This window comes from Rhagoletis pomonella, unplaced genomic scaffold, assembly GCF_013731165.1.
Source record: "Rhagoletis pomonella isolate Grant_MI unplaced genomic scaffold, Rhpom_1.0 Rhpom_scaffold_00016, whole genome shotgun sequence".
NCBI lineage: Eukaryota > Metazoa > Arthropoda > Insecta > Diptera > Tephritidae > Rhagoletis > Rhagoletis pomonella.
The window spans coordinates 109249-133424 of NW_023458570.1; the positions used below are offsets into that span (position 1 = coordinate 109249).

At 42.0% G+C, this 24176-nt stretch overlaps 1 protein-coding gene across 1 annotated transcript in view; it reads right to left on the minus strand.

The window, feature by feature from the left end:
- Positions 1–24176, minus strand: part of LOC118749408 (cytoplasmic dynein 2 heavy chain 1-like) — a 162277-nt gene that overhangs the window by 91308 nt on the left and 46793 nt on the right. Inside the window, exons 13-16 of the mRNA XM_036484212.1 lie at positions 10003–11324; positions 1494–2671; positions 1199–1417; positions 830–1138 (exon numbers count right to left, since the gene is read on the minus strand). Of these exons, the coding sequence (XP_036340105.1) occupies positions 830–1138; positions 1199–1417; positions 1494–2671; positions 10003–11324 (3028 nt within the window). The remainder of the gene's footprint in view (positions 1–829; positions 1139–1198; positions 1418–1493; positions 2672–10002; positions 11325–24176) is intronic.

Consider the following 24176-nt stretch of genomic DNA (forward strand, 5'->3'; position numbering starts at 1 on the left):
CTTTTCTTCGCAACACAGAAAGAGAATTCTACTTTGTGAGGGTTATACCCATAAGTGCGGCCGAAGGCCGCCTACGGAGAAAGGTGTTTATACACAAAAACCCTGTATACCTTTTTTCCACATTAATTCCATTTTCGTGAAAACTATAAAAAGGTATATGTATAAATATGTATATCAAATTAAAGAGAATTAAATTCTCTATCAAATGACATCAAAATAGTCCAATTCCTTGAAGAGGTTTTCGAGAAATATTAATTTGAGAAAATGCTTAATTTGAACTTTGACCTTTAATAATTGTTGTAGTTGTTGTTTCCCAAAAAAAATAAATATACCGTTATGTTCACCTCAATGGTCTCTATCGATCCTATTTTTTTTTTTTTTAATTCGAGATTTGGTAGTATTGTGCATTTGTTCCCTATCGATGTTGTCGATAGTGGCAATAGATGGCAACCCATCGATACAATCGATGGTGCCATCGATAGTTTTCCAGCTCTATGCCGAACTGCCAATCAAAAACAAACCCTGACCGGGAGACCAACAAAAATTCTGGAAAATTTTGAATTTTAAGGCAAAAAGCCTAGGCAACGAAAATTGTTACTCGGCCAACTGAGATAATAAGTTGTTATCAACAGTGGAGTATCATTTTATGGCCAAAATGGGAAAGGTAAGAGCTAAACAAACTATTAAATTTTACTTTGCAACTAAAACCCCGTTCGTCAGAGATGCGTTCAGAGAGGTCGTTTACTCGGTGGAGTGAGTTGTATTTGTTTACTATAAGCAAAATATACAAATGCATAAAACGACGAGGTGTCGCATTATTAACATTTACCTTCAGTGGTGCCACTGTAATAACCGAGACATTTGATTGACCACTGTTTTGCTCATTGCCATTCACCGCGTAGGCCGCCAGCTTGAGCCCTTTGGAAGATGTTTCCAACTGTTGTGAATTTGTAAGTTTGAGACTGGAAAGTAATCTTTCGACATGGAAAACGGATCTGAGGTCTATTGTGTGTCCAAAATCTAAATGTAGTTCCAAACGATAGCGCAGTTCGGCGGCCTGCACACGCACAATAATTGCCCGTATGTAATCAACAGTTGATGACGGACCGCTCCAACAGCGTAACCATGAAACAGGAACCTGCAAACATTAAGCTGCATAAGAGATATATACTATATGAACACAAATAATTTGATTTACCTGATTTTCAGCCAAAACTCGCAACAAGTTTATGTCTATATCTGAATTTGTGCTACTAGAAAATGACTTGAACCAATTGTGTATCAACGAGAGTGTTTGGTGCACTTCCTGGAAACACCTAACCGCTATTTTCAACTCACTAATAACGAATAATTGCCAAGGCGAGTCTGCTTGCGTAGATTCCCGCATTTCATCGGCGGTTCGTTGCACGGTACATTTCTAGGGCGAAAGGATAATTGAAACATAAATAACAAAAATTTGATTGTACACAGTGAAGTAATTCACTAAGTCTTACACCAGCCAACTTGCGCCAAAGTGCTAACACCGGTTTAATTTGTTTCTCTAACTGAGCCAATTCATTCTTTTCCTGATCAGGGCCAGCTGTTTCTTCCGCGTTATCTGTTTTATAATAAGCTCTGCGTAGATCCCTAATAATTTTTTTTGATTGCTCAATTTCACGGCTTACATTCGTGTGATTCGACAACTGAAATACTTCTGGACCCTCCGCGTCTGGGAATTTCGCAATCGTGCTTAAATAATCCAGCACTTGTGCACTTGTGTGGACAATCATTTTGGTATTCAATGGACTCCAATAATTGTTCATTACATCAGCAGAACAAAACTCTTCTAAATACCGTTGCAGCACTTGCAAGTCACGGGTGTTGTTGATACGTCCACCGAAAGCAACATTTTCACATAACCTTTGCATAATGAACCAATCGCAACGTCCGGCAGATATCATGGAGTCTAGCCAATGTATCACTTCCATTGCGGCTTTTAAATCAGCTTCTCCAAACTCATAATATTTAGACCAACCTTGTGGTATGTATTTGCGACGTTCCTGCAGCACCGCGGTAAGAATAAAAACCACAAAACGTATTTTGACTAGCTTCGCCTCCCTAGATATTCCACGAAATTCACTTAACGTAAAGTTTTGCAACATACGACGAACTTTGTATTTAATACCACTTGGAGATTCATATAAAATCTTCACAAACTTGTACATAATCGTTTCGCTGAACCTACGCGTTGATTCACAAATGAGCCAAAGGCGGAAACCATCGCGTTTCTGCAAAACTTCCAATTCTCGGTCAAGCACTGGTAACCAATCGGGAATGAGATGAACATTTTTAATGCAAATCCATTTGCCTACTTCAGCTGCTTGACGTATGGCATTTAAAGCACGGCATTCCATTCCGCGACCTACGGAAAGCTCCGTGTATTTTTCGAGACCGATTTTCTTAGCTGCGACACTTTTTATTTCGGTACCTGGATCATTTTCTGGTTGTGTAATCACGAGAATAGGTTTGTTTTCATTGTTTTCGTCGGCAAGTTGCTCCACCGTAGGCTGAACGACAGAGTCTGGAGATATGCCCAGAATTTCTGAAGCTGCCCGACGTAGCTGCATGTAGGCAAAATCCATACGAAATATTTGCGCTATGAGTACGCGATGAAAAGGTGATTTGATATTACCTGCAAAGAAATTGTTATGAAAATTCTAAAGAAATTACTTCGAACTAAGTTAAATTAAATCGTGCACATAAGCATATGTCGGTGGCAATAACCAATGACCGCCTTAGTCGAAACACCTGAATTCAAGAAAAACGTTTTAAACATTTGGATTGTAATGTTAACCGTTATGTTCATCTGTAACTTTAATAAGCCTAGTTGGCTAGATGGGAATTTCACATACACATGGAATAGTAGTTGCAGAATACGATAGCATATATAACTCAATTCTTTCTTAAGTTGTTGTTGTTGTAGCGGTTACCAAGCCCCGCTCGGGTCGGTTCATCCGTCAACGTTGTCGTTTGTTTCAGCTAAGGGGAGGCCCAGGAAGTGTGCGACTTCCACAGGTTCTGTCCATAAGGACAGGGGCGCCAGCTGGGTGGGGTTTTCAGGGCATGTGAAGAGGTGCCGAGAGTCATGTGGCGACCCTCCACATGCCGGGCATTGGGTGGGCACATCCTCATTAATTCTGCTCAGGTATGAGTGTAGCCTGCTGCAATAGCCAGAGCGAAGTTCGACTATTGTGGTGCGGGTCTCCCGATGCAGACAAAGTTCTGTCCCGTCCACGTCCGGTGGTTGTGTGCCCAGAACGGCATTCACAGGGCGGGAGTCTACATAACTCAAGACTGATTCCCTGTGAATGCCGCTCAGGGTTGGTAGGCTGACGGGTCCCGAGGTTGTTTAATGAATCTCTGGACTTCGTCCGTCAGTTCGTAGAGATGCCTCCTGACGTGCCTTGGCGAGGGCTCTTCTGTAAGCAGCTGTTTGCTGGGATGGCCACGTCTGGGTCCCCAAAAGGAAATGCTTGCAGAGCATTATGTTATGCTCCTTGACTGGGAGCATCTGGGCCTCGTCGTGTAGGTGGTGTTGAGGCGTCATCAGGAGGCATCCGGTCGCTGTTCGTAGTGTCGTGTTTTGGCAGGTCTGTAGCTTCATCCACTGCGTCCCGCTAGTCCCAGGCGACCACACGGGCGCTGCATAGTTTAGAACCGGCCGGCCAATTGCCTTGTATGTTGCCAACAATGTTTCTTTATCTTTGCCCCAAGTGCTGCCGGCCAGCGGCTTGAGGACATTGTTGCGGCTCAGTACTTTATTGGCAATTGCGGTTGTATGCGCCGAGAAGGAGAGCAGACTTTCGATGGTAACTCCGAGAATTTTCGGGTTATTCACGTCGGTATTGTTACGCCATCAACGTCAATACCCAGTTGCAGTCTGACCTCCTTCGTCCAGGTGGTGAATAGGGTGTCCGAGGATTACGCATTGGATAGGGGAAGGCTCCTTGCATTGAAGAAGCGAGAAAGTTCGGCGAGATAACCGTTTACTTTCGAGAACAAGTCATCAATTCCATTCTCAGACGCCATGATCGAACAATCGTCAGCATAAGAGACAATATTGATACCCTCTGGTGGTTGAGGAAGGTTAGAGATGTAATAATTAAACAGTAGTGGGGACAGGACACCACCCTGTGGTGGTGGCGGAGATTCGGCAACTTGTAAACGTACATAAGCGGAAGAAGTGGGAGGAGCATCTGAAGACTTGCAACTTCACCTCTGGTGTGAGCAAGCTTTGGTCAACCGTGAGGTCATTGTCTAATCCGACGAAGCACGACGACAGAGTCGAAATTTCCTTCGGCGACCATGCTTCGTCGGACCCGGAGCGATGCGCGAGCTATTTTAGCCGGCAGTTCATACTGCATCCTCCGGTGGACAAAGCCAAGCGTCGAGTGACCAGAAGGCTGCACAAACTGCCAACAAATTGTGCCCCCCTTGCTTTCACTTGCGGTGAAGTTCAGGTGGCCATCGGGAAGGCGAAAGCCTCCAAAGCCATGGGTCCCGACGGTATATGCATGCTGATGCTGAAAAATTTGGGTCCTGCGGGGGTAGCGTACCTAACGGAGGTCCTCAATTTGTCAATGGCCACTCTCATCATCCCAGACATCTGGAAGGTGGGGAGAGTGGTCCCACTGCTCAAACCGGGGAAACCTGCAAACAAAGGAGATTCGTATCGTCCGATTACACTCCTTTCCCCGGTAGCGAAGACACTCGAGGCCTTGCTACTCCCGTACTTTACAAATCACCTGACCCCAGCGAAGCATCAGCATGGTTTCCGTAAAGTGCACAGCACAACAACAGCACTTAACGCCATAAACACTCAGATAACTCGTGGCCTTAACCGTAACCGTCCCTGTGAGAGAACGATTCTAGTAGCGTTGGACTTGTCAAAGGCGTTTGACACCGTCTGCCATTCCACGCTACTAGAAGATATAGAGGCCTCCTCTCTCCCACAGAGGCTCAAACGGTGGTCGGCAAATTATCTAAGTGGTCGACATTCGTCGGTAATGTTCAGAGACAAAACGAGTAAGCAGCGAAAAATAAAACAGGGGGTTCCTCAGGGTGGTGTCCTTTCCCCGCTACTGTTTAACTTTTATATTTCAAAGCTCCCTCAACCACCAGAGGGAGTCTCGATTGTCTCCTATGCCGACGATTGCTCGATTATGGCGACTGGGAATGGAATTGATGACCTGTGTTCGAAAGTAAACGGCTATCTCTCCGAACTTTCTCGCTTCTTCACTGCAAAGTGTCTAGCCCTCTCCCCTACGAAATCCTCCGCGACCCTCTTCACAACCTGGACGAAGGAGGTCAGGCTACCGCTGGGGATTCACGTCGATGACACACCAATTCCGACGGTGAATAACCCCAAAATACTCGGAGTAACTTTCGACAGCCTGCTCTCCTTCTCTGCGCACTCAACCGCTATTGTCAATAAAGTACAGAGCCGCAACAAGGTCCTCAAGTCGCTAGCCGGCAGTACTTGGGGCAAAGACAAAGAAACGTTGCTGGCAACATACAAGGCAATAGGCCGGCCGGTTTTGAACTACGCAGCGCCAGTGTGGTCGCCTGGGACTAGTAGGACGCAGTGGACGAAGCTACAGACCGCACAAAACACCGCACTGAGGACAGCGACGGGATGCCTCCTGATGACGCCTGAACACCACCTGCACGGCGAGGCGCAAATGCTCCCGGTAAAGGAGCACAATATAATGCTCTGCAAGCAGTTCCTGATCGGGACCCACAGAAGTGGCCACCCGTGCAGACAGCTGCTTGCAGAGGAGCCCTCGCCTAGGCACGTCAGGAGGCATCTATATGAACTAACGGACGAAGTCCAGAGGTTCATTAAGCAACCTCTGGACCCGACAGCCTACAGACAGGCCTTGAGCGGCATTCACAGGGACTCAGTCTCGAGTTATGTAGACTCTAGACCTGTGAATGCCGTTCTAGGCACACCACCCCCGGACATTGACGAGACGGAGCTTCATCTGCCTCGGGAGACGCGCACCACACTTGCACAACTTCGCTCCGGCTACTGCAGCAGGTTAAACTCCTACCTGAGTAGGCTGAATGAGGATGTGCCTAATGAATGTCCGGCATGCGGAGAGACCCCACATGACTCGAAACATCTCTTCGCATGCCCGGCAAACCCGACATCCCTAACGACCTTGTCCTTATGGGCAAACCCCGCAGAAGCTGCACGCTTCCTAGGGTTGCCGTTAGTGGAACTTGACGACAACGACTGAGATACCAACCGATCTGGGCGGGGTTGTTGTAGCCGCTACAACAACAACAACCCCCTGTTTAATTTTACATGGCTTGCTCGTTTTGTCTCTGAAAATTGCTGACGAATGTCGACCACTCGGGTAATTCGCCGACCACCGTTTGAGTCCCTGTGGGAGAGAGGAGTCCTCTATGTCTTCTAGCAGCGTTGAATGACTGACAGTGTCGAACGCCTTGGCCAGGTACTAGAATAGTTCTCTCACAGGGGCGGTTTCGGTTAAGGCCACGAGTTATCTGAGTGTTTATAGCGTTAAGTGCTGTTGTTGTGCTATGCACATTATGGAACCCATGCTGATGCTTCGCTGGTGTCAGGTGGTTCGTGAAATACGGGAGTAGCAAGGCCTTTAGTGTCTTCGCTACCGGGGAAAAGAGGGTTATCGGGCGAAAAGACTCCTTTGTTGGTTGGTTTCCCCGGTTTGAGCAGTGGGACCACTCTCCCCATCTTCCATATGTCTGGAATGACGAGAGTGGACGAGTGGAGGTCCTCCATTAGGTACGCTACTCCCGCAGGACCAAAATTTTTCAGCATCAACATGCATATTCCGTCGGGTCCAATGGCTTTCGCCTTCCCGATGGCTACCCTTACCTCACCGCTAGTGAAAACAAGAGGCGCAATGGGTTTTGGCATTTTGTGCAGCCTTCTGGTCACTCGACGTTTGGCTTTATCCACCGGAGGATGCAGAATAAACTGCCGGCTAAAATAGCTCGCGCATCGCTCCGGGTCCAACGAAGCGTGGTCACCAAAGTCTATTTCGACTCTGTCGTCACGCTTCGTCGGGTTGACCAACGACCTCACGGTTGACCAAAGCTTACTCACACCAGAGGCGAAGTTGCAGGTCTTCAAATGCTCTTCCCATTTCTTCCGCTTATGTACGTTCACAAGTTGCCGAATCTCCGAATTGAGATCCCTGATACGGGGATTTCCGGGATCGGTTGACGAAGGCTGACACGCTCATCGGCTAGAACTGCCGCTTCCGCAGGAAAGTTCGGACGTGGATCCTTAATACATCCTGCTGGGATGAAGCGAGCTGCAGCAGCAGTGACAACCCTGCGGAATCTACGTTCACCTATGTGGACGTCGGTTGGTATGGGTAGTGCAGTGAAGGCGCTTTCAGTAGCATCCGCGAAGCCTTTCCAGTCAGCTTTGGAAAAGTTGACATAGATCCGGTGATCCGCGGAAGCAAAGTCGGCAGGTTTATCAGTCAAGATTACTATGGGCAGATGGTCTGATGCTAGGGTCAGCATAGGTCGCCATGATACGCTGGTGATCAGACCAGCGCTGACAATTGTTAGATCTGGCGAACTGTAGCAGCTGCCCATAATCCTGGTGGGTGCGTCGTCGTTCATTGTGCAGAATGTCGAATCGTCTATCTGCTCAGCCAGATGTATTCCCCTACGATCATTTGACAGGCTTGAGTGCCAAACATCGTGGTGCGCGTTAAAGCCGCCAACTCCCATACGGTTTTCACCTCTGAGTAGCGCACCTATTTCAGGGTGATATCCTGCCAGGCAGCTGTTGACAGACGGTATGTATACGTTAAATATTTCTAGCTCAACTTCGCCTGACCGGATAGCAATACCCTGACATTCTAGGATGGTATCCATGCGGTCGATGTCTGCTTTAATAATATACTGCAGGGTGTGATGCGTGATGAACGCTAACCTCCACCATTGTCTCGCTCGCGATCTCGACGGTGCACCTTGTATCCGGCGCAATTCAACAAGGTTGAATTGCCGTGCAACTTCGTCTCTTGGACCGCAGCTATTAATATTCCATGCCTTCCCATAAAGACGGTTATCTCATCGATCTTGCTCTGGAGTTCGTTACAGTTAAATTGTAGCACCTTTGTGTGCCTTGGCAGACCGATTGTTATGTGTGGTGTTAAGGAGTTTTGTTGCCTACCGGCTCCCTGCTGTACGTGCTGCAAAAGGGGGTGCTGCCTTGTGGTGGTGGTTGGCGGCGTCGCGGGGGAGGTATGCGACAGGGCAGCACAGCAGGGGCCCACATAGTCACTCGTCCAATCACGCGTGGTGCGAAGTCCTGAGCATGCCCTAAAGTGGCACCAGCCAAGGCAGGAGTTGCACTTGACTGATGTCACATTACGGTATATTCTGGACGGACAAACCGAGCAGATTGTTGGAGGGACTAGGAGTTGCCGGCGGCGGTGTGTGGGTGCTATTGTGTTTGTGTGTGTCTCTATTATTGTGTTGTGTTGGGGTATGGGTGTGTTGGTTGTGTGCTGCACGGGCGGGTGGTGGTTTGCCGTGGAGGCGGTCCGGTTCGCACAGCATGGGGCCACTAACGACGTGGTCCATTGCCGGTGCGTACGTAGGCCCGAGCAGTTGCGGAGGTGACTCCACCCATCACAGGCATTGCACCTGACCGTGGTGGAGTTTGTGTGCAGTCGTCTCTGGCACACGCAGCAGGTGTAAGTTTCTGGCCCTAGGTTGGACTCAATGCCAGCCCTGAGCAGAAGGGTACGGAGCAGATGTAGCCCTAGAATAGAGCAACGTTTGATGGATTTCGCCGACCTAAACTGGGTTAGATCGCCGAAACAACAGCCCTTGGTCGGGTAAAACCCGAGTCATTCCGGTACGTAGAACCGGCTGTCGTGGGAATTCTTTCTTAATTCGACTTAGGCGGTTATTGCTTATGACCACAGATGTATACGTACAGATCGTTTATTACATGTGCATTTACATCACTAAAATACCAAGATTTGTATATAAATTAGACCATAACTTTTAAGACTTGCACCAATATATTTCGTAAAAATATTAAGATTCACGTTAGCTGGTCCGATTTGAAAATACCTCCGAAAATGGAGTTTTTTATGAATAAAAATAGTTTCTTAAAGAATTTTTTGAATAAATTCCCTCAGATGACAAACAGTTTAAAAAATCTGCATAAAAATATTAAAAAAAGGATCATTCCAGCGCCTTCGTCTTGACCTGCGGGCTGTGGCTTCCACGACCTGTCACCATTTTCTCACCCTTTTTATTTCTTTGCAAATAAGCTCATTCGAAGTATGAAAAAGAAAGGTAGGATGAACGAGCGTCATTCCAAGTTGAATTAAGATGTGTTGGTACATATTTGAAAAAAAGGGATGTGAATGCGTTTTTTTCGCAAAGAAAAAAAGAGTGGGAAAATACCTTTCCACTAATACTTCGTAAGTCCAAATCAGAATAGTTTTAGGCCAGGTATTCAAGTTTTTCTTAAACCAATCTTTGAAACCAGTTCTTTGGAAATATTTTCAAATCGGTCCAACTCACGTAAATCTTGATATTTTTCCGAAATAGTGTGGTGGACGTCTTCAACCATAATAAATTTTGTAATCCCGGTGGAAAAACCGCAACTTTTTTGGTGATGGAGTCTACTATACATATATATCGTCGTTTAAAGTAAAAAGCCGCGTATCGTCATTCTGCAAAACCACGTTACTGACATTTGCTGCCAAAAAGTGGATTTGCTCACACAAGCTCTTGGCTCAATTCTTATCCATTTGTCCTGAAAAGAAAGAGAACCATTTTGAAATATGAGTGTTTTTATTCTCTAGAAAATAATTTATGCAACCTCACATACGCGGTTGAGCATTTTGTTGATACGCGGTTTTGTACTTTGAACGACGATATGTTTAATTTGTTTAAAACTGATTCTTAATATCTTGAGATATCGTCCCTTACCTGGCATCTCTTGCGTCTGATCCACGACAAAACTTCGCCAGGCATAGTCATTCTGCAATTGCAACTGTTCCTCAAGTTGCGGTACTTGTTTTAATAATATCTGCAATTTTAGTGCTGATTCTTTACTGATAAAATCGGGCAACTGTATTAAGCCAGAATCAACACTTCCAAGGCCGCCATCAGCTGTGACCATAAAGTTGGTGATAAACATTTCCCATTCTGCTGCAGGCATTCGTTCTGGATACGCACTTTTGCATATGTATAAAGCCAAAGTAAGGTGACTTGTACGTGGTGTAGAGCGTGCTATATATTGGTATGTGGCACACACCAGTGATTCATAGACTTGGCTATCACCTGGTGCCACTGAGCTGGGCCTTTCAAATGCCTGCACCGATTGGAGAAAGATTTGTATATACGCCAAGGCTGGTAGCTCATATGAGGCAATAAGCTCGATGTAAAACTTTGCTGACTGTGAACAAAGCTCTCGCAATTGAGTGTAGTCCGACAGAAGCGATTCCTTCAGACAGGCACTTTCCTTAAGCGATTTATCAATAAAATTGCTGCTTTCTTTCACCTCATTGAGTGTACTCAATAGCTTTTCATTCTCTAAAATGTCACCTTGTGCAGTTGAGAGCTCTTCCAGCAGCTTGTCCTCCAACTCGATGCGCTGTTTAAGTAGCACACCTTCATTTTTCAGCAATTCAATGCGTTTTTGCTCCAGCTCGGGGTTCTTCAATATGATAGCTTTTGACATGAGTTGATCTGCCAGTCCTACGGCGGTTACAGTGAACGGTATACAAGTCAAATAACTTAATGTTTCTGGCTCGATGCTCAATTTATTAGTTTTTGAAAAGAGGATGAGCTGAAAATTTTCGTGCAGGTCAATAATTTTTGAGCCAATTTCTAACAGCTTTTTCCCAAACTTGACATAAAAGCGCCCCTGTAATAGCTGCAATAATGGGGGACGCACTTGCTGGCAATCTTGCACTATTAGCACTTTGCCAAAGCGTACCGCCAACTCAAGCAAGTAGTTCAAACGCTCGTTGCTTTGTGTAGTTATACCATAAGGTCTTTGTTTGGCGCGAAGATATTCTTCTAGCCAGTTTGTGGCGGTTTGCGTAGGGTCCAGTACCAAAGGTATTGGGGAGCTTCCGAAAGGTAAGTCCATCATTTGACGCAGTAACGCAGCGTTTTCGATGATTTGTGCATCAGACGCGAGACCCATGCTTTCCCATATAATTTGTTCCTGTTCGGGAAGTAAACTTCTGCGCAAATCGAATGGCCTCAGCTGCAGTTCGGCAAGTAAACGATTCATGCTGAAGCTTAAATGTAAAAAGGTTTAAAAACTATCAACCATGAAATAATAATTCAATTTGTTGTTGCAGTGGCACTACTAAGCCCCGCCCATTTCATTTCATCCTTCAATCATTGTCGTCAAGCTCAACTAACGGCAGGCCAAGAAAACGCTGTTTCAATAGGGTCGGACCAAAGGGAGAGTTGAGTAGGATTGAGCTGGCATGTGAAGAGGTGGTTTGTGTCGTGCGGGGTGTCTCCACATCCCGGGCACTCATTGGGGATATTGGGGTCAAGTCTGGACAGGTAGCTGTTGAGGCGGCTACAATATCCAGACTGTAACCGAGCCAGGGTAACGCGGGTCTCTCCTGGCATTTGAAGCTCCGTCACTTCTACACGTGGTGATTGGGCTCCGATTACGGCATTCATAGGCCGGGAGTTGTTGTTGTTGTTGCAGCGGCTACAACGACCCCGCCCAGATCGGTTAATATCTCAGTCGTTGTCGTCAAGCTCAACTAACGGAAGCCCCAAGAAGCGTGCAATCTCAATGGGGTCGGTCCACAGGGACAAAGGCGTTAGCTGTGTGAGATTTTCCGGGCATACGAAGAGATGTTTCGAGTTTTGGGGTGTCTCTTTCCATGGCGGACACTCATTTGGCACATCTGCCTCTAATCCGCTCAGGTATGAGTTTAATCTGCTGCTGTAGCCAGAGCGAAGTTGGGCTATTGTGGTTCTAGTCTCCCGAGCAGACGAAGCTCCGTCTCGTCGATGTCAGGTGGTTGTGTGCCTAGAACGGCGTTCACAGGTCTGGAGTCTACATAGCTCGAGACTGAGTCCCTGTGAATGTCGCTCAGGGCCTGTCGATAAGCTGACGGGTCCAGAGGTTGCTTTATGAATCTCTAGACTTCGTCCGTCAGTTCGTAAAGATGCCTTCTGACATGCCTTGGCGAGGGCTCCTCTGCAAACAAGTGTCTTTTCGGGTGTCCACGTCTGTGGCTCCCTACTAGGAATTACTTGCAGAGCTTTGTATTGTGCTCCTTTATGGGAAGCACTTTCGCCTCGTCGTGCAGGTGGTGTTCTGGCGACATCTGAAGACATCCAGTCGCTGTCCGAAGTGCAGTGTTTTGTGTCGTCTGCAGCTTCATCCACTGCGTCCTACTAGTCCCCGGCAACCACACTGGTGCAGCGTAATTTAAGACGGCCGGTCTTATTGCCTTGCATGTTGCCAGCAACGTTTCTTTGCCTTTGCTTCAAGTACTGCCGGCTAGCGACTAGGGATGCAAATTTTAAGCAGTAACATCGATACATCGACGTTTCGATGCATCGGAGAATAGAACATCGAGGCTAAAATACATTGCCAGAGAAACATCGATATATCGATGGTTTCCGATGTTTTGCAATTTGTTAATTTATAGTTAAATTTAAAGCAATATTGAATACTTTAATAATTATGAATGTATTTTCCTGTATTTTATAATCTATCCTTTCTATACCCTTTCTATTATTAGAATCAAAATGCATACCATCGTAAGGTCGTTCGGGCCTAAAGATCCTAGGCCTGATCTTGTTGAAATTAAGGGGTGTTTGGTTCTGTTTTAACGGCTAGGTTATTAGCATTCACAATGAATCCAATAATTTTATTGAACTTGGGACCGTTTTTTATGCAAAATGTTGTGGAAAAGCAACAGTAATTTCCAAAGGTAAGAAGTTATAGCTGCTATTTGGGATATCACCACATCTTCTAATCAGACTTCTTCAACAGCGGTCCCTGAGGAGATGTGGTGATCTTCGAAATAGCAGCTATAACTTCTACCTTTTGTAACTTATTGTTGATTTTCAATAACGTTTTTCATAAGAAACGGCCTCAAGCTCAATAAAATTGTTGAATATAATTGTTATACGGCCATAAATATAAAAAAAAATATGAATGAATAATAATCTTTAGGCCAGTCAAACATACCGAAAGAAAGTCGGAGAGTCTCCTTAAAGTCGATGTTAAAAACATCGGTAAAACTTCCATCGATGTATCGCCAATTTCGCGATGTTAGTAAATTGTAAACATCGATGGCAAACATCGAAAATTGAACCGATATTATCGATGTTTCAAAAACATCGATGCATCGTTTGCCTCCCTACTAGCGACTTGAGGAACTTGTTACGTCTCTGTATTTTGTTGACAATAGTGGTTGCGTGCGCAGAGGAGAGCAGATTGTCGAAGGTTTATCCGACTATTTTGGGGTTATTCACCGTCGGAATTGGTGTATCATCGACGAGAACTCCCAGCGGTAGTCTGACCTCCTTCGTCCAGGTGGCGAACAAGGTCGTAGAGGATTTTGTAGGGGAGATGGTTAGGCCCCTAGCAGTGAAGAAGCGAGAAAGCTCGGAGAGATACCCGTTTGGTTTCGAACACAAGTCATCATTCCATTCCCAGACGCCATTATCGAACAATCGTCAGCATAGGAGACAATCGAGACTCCCTCTGGAGGTTGATGGTGCTTTGAAATATAGTAGTTAAACAGTAATGGAGAAAGGACACCACGCTGTGGAACCCCCTGTTTTATTTTTCTAGGTTTGCTCGATTTGTCTCTAAACATTGCTGACGAGTGTCGACCACTTAGATAATTCGCCGACCACCGTTTGAGCCTCTGTGGGAGCGTGGAGTGGCTGACGGTATCAAACGCCTTTGACAGGTCCAACGCTACTAGAATATTTCTCTCTCAGGGATGGTTGCGGTTTAGGCCACGTATTATCTGCGTGTTTATGGCCTTAAGTGCTGTTGTTGTTTTGTGCACTTTACGGAAACCATGCTGATGCTCCGCTGGGGTCAGGTGGTTCGTGAAATACGGGAATAACAAGGCCTCTAGTGCAGGGCTGGCGAACCTAAGGCACGCGTGCCATTGATGGCACGCAACAAAATAATTTGGGCACGGTATTAATTGAGGACACAATCCCTCTAGTAGTAGTAAATTGAAGATCAAAGCAAGATCTAGTCACACCCAAGAAAACAGGTCAGAAGAGCCAAAAACACAGACAGTAACTAACAAAATCCACGTAAGATATTCGATTCTTGAGGTCTATTGCATCATTCATCAATAAGCTTTGTGCGCAAAGCATGGCTTCGTCTACCTTGGTGATATAATCGAACCTCATTTCTTTGCAGGCATTAAATTAACGAAGGTTTGAGGCTTATACGTGGCTTGCGAAATGGGTTTTACGGATATGCGCCAGCATTTCAATAATTCACGTAAAGCAAAGAAAAAAAAAAACAGAACCAACGCGAAAAGACAATACTAGGCATAAATAAACTTTCTGTTTATTTGCCTATAATTATAAATTACTTTTTCAGAATTTTCGCAATGCCGCGAGAAATTCAAATAAATGTGCCGACATACAATAAAATAAAAGCAGCTCCGGCCCCACCGCGCTTACCGAATAGTAGTGAAACAAGCACCAAGTGCAGTGAAATAAACCTTGCCGTAACAGAAGCTGACCAAAAGCATTCAGCTGATCGACGAAATGCTTACTTTTCGTTCGTTTCCCCCACAAACAATGCTGATCGCGATAAATCGTTCTCTCCTTCCCCCCAAACACCTTGGCATGCACAGTTGCCAATGTCTCTGGTAGACCAAGTTGTTCTGACGCAACAACAAAGCACTAGCTTAGCAACAAGCACAGTAACAACGGTAAGCGCAGCTCTCACAACAACGACTACAACCACGACTTCAGCAATGACAGCGGTTTCACAACGCAGTTCACCCACGCCTGCACAAACGGAAATTTCGGCACCAGCCCAAGCCAAGCAACGCAGCTCAGCGCAAGTTGACCTACTTAATCCAACAACCCGTACATTGACTCAAGCGGGTATTGATAGGTATATACAAGTTAAACGAAAATTAAGCCCACAGCAGCAAAAAATTGCAAACCCATCAAAAATTGCAAAAACGAAAACCACTTACTAACCCTCTACTGGGAAATAAGTTTGCGATTCTGGACAATGAATGTGACAAGGAGCCGAATGAAGTTTCTAAAGCCAAACCCAAACCGCCCCCAATTTATTTACGAGAGCAAAACTGTAGTGAGCTCGTGAATAAATTAACTCAGCTTATTGGAGACAATACGTTCCACGTAACATCAGTTACCAAGGGCAATATTAAAGAGACCAAACTTCAGATTCTAACTGAAGAAAATTACCGGTTGGTAACTGTAGGGTTTGTATTTGTGTTATTACCTTTGAATAATAAAATTTTCTATTTGATGGACGAACCACAAAAATCACATAAATCTAAGATTTCCAAAATTACAAAGTTGAAATGAACACAGTACAATAAAAGGTAATAACACAAATACAAACCCTACAGTAACCAAACACCTTAATGAAGATAAGAAAAGCTTCTATACGTACCAGCTCAAAAGCAGCAAAGAACTGCAAGTAGTAATAAAAGGTATAGAATCAAGTGTACCCATTGCTGATATTACTCATGCTCTAGAGAAGGCAGGATTTTCTGTTAAAAATGTTGTCAATATTATCAACAGAGCAAAAATCGCTCAGCCTATGTTTAAGGTAGAACTTAATCCAAAAACAAGCCAATGAATAAAAACGCAGTGCACCCAATCTACAATCTACGATACCTTCTACACCGAAGAATAACAGTAGAGGAGCCGCACAAGCGAAACAGTCCCGTACAGTGCACAAATTGTCAAGAATTTGGTCACACCAGAACATACTGTACCTTGCGCCCAGTATGTGTTGCCTGTGGCGACCTTCACGCTTCCGCTTCTTGCAAGGCTATCAAAGATGATGTGGCTGTAAAGAAATGCAGTAACCACACCGCCAATTATAGGGGATGCCCTGTATACAAAGACTTAAAGTCTCGCAAGAATCAGCACAACACAGCCGTACGCTCTAGCTCTTATACATACCAACACCTCACGCCATCAACCACTACACCAGGAGCCTTTTTTGCCAGTGCGCAGCGAGTTCCCAACGTTTCTTTTGCCGACGCGTTAAAACTACAAATGCAGCCAAGCACGGCGAAATCAAACTCCAATCAAGAACCATTTGCAAATATTCAAAGGAATAATACTGAGTAAATGCAGCCGAACCCCCCTACTTGTGGCATAGAAGGAATGATATTGAATCTTACTCATTGTATGACTCAATTCATGTCTACTATGCAAAATATGATTCAAGACCTCATAAAGGCTCAAAACCAATTGTTGCAAATTTTAGTGAATAAAAAATTAGTGAATTGAAAATTTGCTTATGGAATGCTAACGGTGTAAACCAGCGTAGATTAGAACTCAGTCAATTTCTCACTGAATACAACATAGATGTTATGCTACTGTCCGGGACACATTTAACAAATAAATATAATTTCTCCATACCTGGATACAAATTCTATGCCACAAATCACCCAGATGGTAAAGCTCATGGTGGCACAGCGGTGCTGATTAGAAATCGTCTAAAGCACAATATTCTAGAGTCAAAAGCAACAGCCTGTCTGCAAGCAACTACCATATGCTAACGAACCCGCGACCGAGACTTGAATCTATCGGCTATTTATTGCCCACCGCGATTTTTAATTTCTGAAAATGACTAAAGATTTCTTTGATAGCCTGGGTAATAGATTCCTGGCAGGAGGCGACTTCAACGCAAAGCATACGTACTGGGAATCACGCCTTATTAACCCAAAAGGGCGGCAGCTATACAATACCATTATAAACAGGCACAATAGACTAGAGGTCACATCCCCTGTTAAACCTACTTACTGGCCTACCGATATAAAGAAGATACCAGACCTAATAGATTTCGCAATCACAAGAAACATATACAGAAATAACATAACAGCAGAAACTCTACCTGAACTATCATCCGATCACTCCCCTATATTAATAAAACTATATGAACAGACCCAAAATATCGAAATTGAGCCTCGTCTAACTTCAAATAACACCAACTGGCTTAAATATAAAAAGTACATCAGTAGTCACCTTAAATTAAACGCTGCACTTAACTGCGAGCATGATATAGACTCCCTTGTTGAACATTTTAAAGAAACCTTTACTTCAGCCGCTGGCCAGGCAACACCAAATCAAGTCCAAGTACCACCTACGCATACATCAGTTACAAATACCGAAATAGAAAAACTTGTGGCAGAAAAGCGGCGCCTAAGAAGACAGTGGCAGAGCCATCGCTCACCAACCTCACAGCTACTGTATAAAGCTGCCAGTAGAAAACTGAAACAAGCACTCAAACGTGCAGAGGATCGCAACTTGCAAAGGTACATTAAGAAGCTTTCCCCGAATTCTACTGAAAGATACTCTCTATGGAAATCGCTAAAATACTTTAAACCACCAGTGGCTACAGAAATGCCAATTAGGAACCAATGTGGAACCTGGGCTCGTAGTGAGCAGGAGAGAGCCGAGTGTTTTTCACACCATTTAAAGAATGTGTTTCAGCCAAACTGTCCAACGAACAACTTCAGGCTGCCACGGCAATGTTGCACTAGCAATTCTTTCTGACCTTTTAAAAGCTATCCTCAAATTCGGTTACTTTCCGAAATCATGGCAAAGGTCGAAGATAATCATGATAGCCAAACCTGGAAAAGACGCAACACAGCCGTCCTCATACAGACCAATAAGCTTACTGCCCTGTCTTTCCAAAGTATTCGAAAAAGTACTCCTATCAAAGATATCTCCCTTTCTCCATAAACGCAATTTAATACCAGCACATCAAATTGGCTTCCGAGAAAAACATGGTACAATTGAACAAGTTAATCGAATTACAAATGAAATAAGAAGGGCATTTGAGCTCAGAGAGTACTGCTCTGCAATTTTTCTCGATGTGGCACAGGCATTCGACAAAGTGTGGCACGACGGTCTTATATATAAAATTAAAAAATTGTTGCCGCCGGAATTCCACAAAATATTTGAATCATACATAACTAACAGAAAATTTGCTGTTAAAGTATCTAATTTCACTTCAGAAGACATGTCGATAACGGCTGGCGTTCCTCAAGGTAGTGTACTCGGGCCTATGCTGTATATCATCTACACTTCAGATATTCCAACTAGCAAGAATATACTCACATCCACCTTCGCTGATGATACCGCCTTAGTAAGTCGTCATAAATGTCCCAACAGAGCTTCAAGAGTACTAGAGGAACATTTACTACGCATAGAAGAATGGCTGGCAAACTGGCGCATAAAAGTCAATGAACAGAAGAGTAAACATACAACATTTTCACTCAGACCGCAAGTATGCCCCCCAATCAAATTAAATAATGTCCATATTCCACAAGCCAATGAGGTGACATATCTAGCAATACACTTGGATAGGAGACTAACTTGGCGCAAACACATATCAACCAAGATTACACAAATGAAGCTAAAGTCAGCTAGCGTGAACTGGCTTATAAACAGTAAATCAAAACTGAAACTAGATTATAAAGTACTTGTATATAATACAGTGATTAAGCCTATATGGATGTATGGTATTCAACTGTGGGGTACGACCTATGCAACCAACATTGACAGGATCCAAAGATTCCAACATAAAACGCTAAGGGCCTTAACGTGAGCACCGTGGTATGTCCGCAATGAAAATATACATAGAGATCTTGGTATACCGATGGTTAAATCTGTAATCGATAGCAGCAGAGAAAAATACAAAATAAAACTGCGTAACCACCCAAATCCACTGGCAAGTGGCCTGTGCAACACAACAAATATAACACGCCTGCGAAGAAGAGATCTACCAGCCTTTAATTGAGCGACGTTAAACCAACAGGGCTCAACCCCAGGGTTTGAGCTACATTATTGTAAAATTAGACGTAAGATATTTAAACTTGTTGTTAGGCTTAATAGATGTAAAATAAGCAGACCCAACAAATAAATGCAAGTATAATTTAAAAAAAAAAAAAATTTTTTTTGTATGGATACGTTTTCGAGATATTTGCAATTTACCGTTACTCAACTTAAAAAAAAGAGTGGTTCTATTTAATTAGGTATATCTCACGAACCACTTAAACAATCATAATACGAGGTACGGCAGATGATAGCAAATAAAATTATGCATAAACCGTATATACATTACTTTTCGATAGCCCTGATAGTTTCTGAGAAATTAACCATTCCAGATTTTTTGTTTTTTTGATGGAAAAATGCAAAAAATTCAAACTTTAACAGGGAAAAAAGTAAAAAAAATAACAGTTTCTTTGTGAATATTTTGCACTTGTGTTAAAACCTGTTCCTTTAGAAAAAACTAAGCTACCAATGAAGAAAATCGATATATAAATAACAAAATAACGATTGGTCAAATGAAAATGCGCAAGGATTTTTTATGTGAAATATGAGCATATAAATTACTCATACACCTGATTAGGTAGAGTGTTTGCATCGAAAACAAGAGGTGTCAGAAATTATTAATTAATTTCTCAGAAACTATCAGGACTATCGAAAAGTGATGTATATACGGTTTATGGAGAATTTTATTTGCTCTCATCTTCCGTATCCCGTATTACGATTATTTAATTGGTTCGTAATATATCAGGGACCGTAACGGTTATAAGTTTTATTATAAAAATCACTCTTTAATCGTTATTAACTGAGTTTTATTTTTTGCTCGGAAAATAATGGTTACGTTTTAAGTTTTATTTTTTGCTCGGAAAATAATGGTTACGTTTTAAGTTTTATTTTTTGCTCGGAAAATAACGATTACGTTTTAAGTTTTATTTTTTGCTCGGAAAATAATCGTTACGTTTTAAGTTTTATTTTTTGCTCGGAAAATAATCGTTATTTCTTAAGTTTTATTTTTTGTTCAGAAAATAAAACTTAATTTTTGCGTATGCGTATGCGCTTTTTTGCACTTTTTTGCACTTTTTCTTTAGAAATGTGGTTCGTTTTGTTTCTGCGATGGTATCTGTATTTTCTTTACCCACTCCACAGTGGCGTTAAAGGTTCAATGCAGCCGCCCCCTGTCTATTCACGCATGCGCATATGCATACGCAAAAATTAAGTTTTATTTTCTGAGCAAAAAATAAAACTCAAGAAATAACGATTATTTTCCGAGCAAAAAATAAAACTTAAAACGTAATCATTATTTTCCGAGCAAAAAATAAAACTTAAAACGTAACCATTATTTTCCGAGCAAAAAATAAAACTTAAAACGTAACCATTATTTTCCGAGCAAAAAATAAAACTTAAAACGTAATGATTATTTTCCGAGCAAAAAATAAAACTTAAAAAAATTAAAAAATAAAAATCAGTGCCGCTGAAGGTACTCCGAGTAATAAGAAATATATTGGTTTACTCCTTATGCACGTAGCCTTTCTCTTTCCGCGTGATTTTTTGAGTTGAAATTTCAAAGGATAATCGTTATTTGCGGTCCCTGTAATATATACGTGATAAGGTGAAAACACCATTTTTAAAGCTGAATAACGGTAAATTGCAAATATTTAGAATAGTTATCCATAGAAAAAAAATGATCTCGATTTTCGGAATCACCGAAGAATTCTACATGGGAATTGGATAGTGGCATCCATAGAACATTTTTGCTGTCAACCAGTGTAATTATGTCAAAAAGCTGCAACTAACTTTAGTTTCGTTTTTATTTTGACTATGAATATGCCCCATTGTTTCCAACTATTGCAAATGTTTGCAAACTTAACAAATTTAAAAAGAGATTTGAATTCTGATGAAAAACCAGACACATCAAGAGTCACTGAAGTGTTTTCTTTAATAAATCTCTCATTGACAAATTTTCATCGAGGTTTTCTGAATTCAAGGAATTATCGGAAACACACAAATTTATTATGTATCCTGATGTGACTTCAATTGATGAACTGAGCTCAATCACAATCTATATATATGTAAAGCAATAGCCGTGTTCGTTGTTCGGAGTTAACTCTAACAGGTCTATTCTGCACGTTACCGGAGGTTTTGTAACCGGAAAATTTTATTACCAAAAAATGTTACCAGTTCTTGTCACCGCGATTCTAGGAACGTTGGTAATGCAGTAAAAATATTCAGCGATTCAGCTATGAAGAATTGTGCAAATTCTGGCATTGCATATTTCACGGGGCAATACTTTGTTACCAGCTTACGAGATGGTAACAAAATTTCACGGCTACAAGAGTACACAGAATGCGAAAAGGGTTTAAAAATTGACAGGAACTTTATTTACCGGTTACAAACTTTTTATTACCAGCGCAGAATAGACCAGTAAAACTACTGCATAGATTTCAGTCAAATTTTCAGAGGTTATGCCTTGCATATATGAACCTATTATAGGCTACCAGAAAACTCGCTAGGTGAAGCTGTGGTCGAGTTATTTATAAAAGTCGTATTTATGAACCGATTTCGTTCAAATTCAAAACGTGTGCTACCTCCATGATGAGAAATACGTATGCGAAAATTAGACGCGCTAGGTGGCGCTGGAGTCGAGTTATTTATAAAAGTCGGATTTATAAACCGATTTCGTTCAAATTCAAAGCATCCGTCCAAGAAGGAACACGGTAGGTATATCAATGGCTTCATTAACGATATTCAAGAGATCACACGACTCATTTAGCCGATGTACGGGAAAACTTTTCATCCTGTGGGACTGCGAGGATTCTTGGCCCTCCTATAACTGAAAACGCTCATCTGTGTTCTTGAGTTATAAGGACTTTTATTGGCTTACATGGTACATCGAACCAATGCTGAAGTTGCAAGATCGTAGAAGAATATCACGCACGCTTGGCAGAGATCTGATAGGTGAAAATGAGACGATCGATAAAGCTCACACAGCGCTTCTATTCATGGCCTATGTTTGAGGAGGATTCTGCTCTTTAGTCGTTTCAATTTAAACTAAAAATGTTTACTTTACATACCGCTTTTGCTTTTAAACGCTATTTTTGTATTGGCCCACGCAAAAGATCTTATTAGGCGCCGCGAAGCAAGCGGGCATTGGCTAGTATTAAAATAAAATGTTAATAAGCCACAATAACATTGACAAAAGAACTTGGTTAAATTGGCTAATACTAACAGCCAATTTCACGAAAGCAATTTTAGTGAAAAATGTCTTCAATTTTTTGAACTATATATCGAAATTGACGGAAACTAAAACTAATTTTTCATTTAAATTGCTAATGAAACCGACTGTAACAGCTCAGTTATGCAAGACTTAGACTTGACTTGACTTGAAAATTGTAAATCTGGCAAACTTGGAGAACTATAGATCTTTGATTTCTAAAAGCTCAGTCATGCAAGACTTGATTCGATTTGAAAATTGTGTATCTGGCAAATGAGCAGCGAAACTTGGAGAACTATAGATCTTTGATTTCTAAGTGCAAATAGAGCCCTGAGAGAATCATGCTGCCATTTCATTTTTTAATAAAATCCTTACAAATATGCCACATAAATACAATTTTTTGTATAAATGTAATTCATCTGGCAATCGAAAAACAAACTTTCAAATAAAGACAGAAAATAAAATAAAAACAATCACAATTCTATACGCGTAAATACCAGAGACTGAAAATAAAAGTTATTTAAAAATTTTTGATATCAAAAAGGCGTAGCGAAAAAATTATGCTATAGCTTTTTCAAAGGTACCATTAGACTCGTCTCTCATTGTAGATTCTGATTTCTCCATGACTTTTAAAAATATGACTTATCATTTTGAGCAAATAATACCGATTATTTCTGCTTTTTATTTTTTAAGGCAAAAATAAAAGTTAAAATTTGCCTTTTATTTTTTTGAGTAGAAAATAATCGGTAATTGTTGACTTTTATTTTTTCAGGCAAAAATGAAAGTCAAAGTTAAAAATCAAGTATTCCAGAGCTGTGTATATTCGAACGTGAATGTTTTGAAGCTCCTACATGGATTTTAATAACCCCTATACCCAAATACCAGGGATAGTTCAAATCTTTATATATATGTATCAGGGCTGGGAATTTCATCCGGATTTTTCAACTATCCGGATAAACCGAATATTCGAATATCCGGAAACCATAACGAAAAACCCGGGTAGTCCGGAAGGTAAGATAATATTCGGATATTCGAATATCCTTATTTTTTATTAGGTCAAATGTGACATTTTCCTGCGTTCACTCTTTTTTATTTACCAGTTTTATTTGATCTAAACCACATTTTCATTTCCCAATACCAGGCGCTCATACATGTGAAGTAACAAATTTTTTATTTCCAAAATTCTACTTTGGCTGCATTTCCTTATTCATTCTGAACGTTTGGAATAAACTTTTTTGTTTACTTATTCTTTAGAACGTTCCTGATAATATGTTAACGTATATTTCAAACACATTCTGTTTATTCCGGCTGTGAAATGGGATTATCCGGAATGTATAAAGAAACGCAGCCTTTATGTATTTCAAAGGCTCCTACAAACGAAATAAAAAGCTCTACAAAAAAATTTATGTTTATAGAAAACGTGCTACTTCATGTATATGAGCGCCTGGTATTGGGAAATAAAAATATCGTTTCGTAAAAATAAACAAAAAATCCGGATATTCGAATAATTGCACAAACGAATATAAATCGGATATCCATACTTTCCGGATTTTATCCGTGTAAACGGACATGACTTTTTTGAATAGGGTTGCCAAATTTTTTAAATTATAAAATCTGCACCGTTCGTTGTATTAAAACAGTATAGTTGCCAAATGAAAGAGCTAGGCCTGTAGATGTGCAAGAAGATCTAAATTTTTTGAATAGGGTTGCCACCTGCTTCTAAAATAGAAGATTTACACCGTTCGTTGTATTAAAACAGAAGAGGTGCCAAATAGAAGGGCATAGATAGAGTAGATAGATAGATAGAATAGATTTTATAATTTAAACAAGTAAGAAAGGCTAAACTCGGGCGAAACCGAATTTTACATAC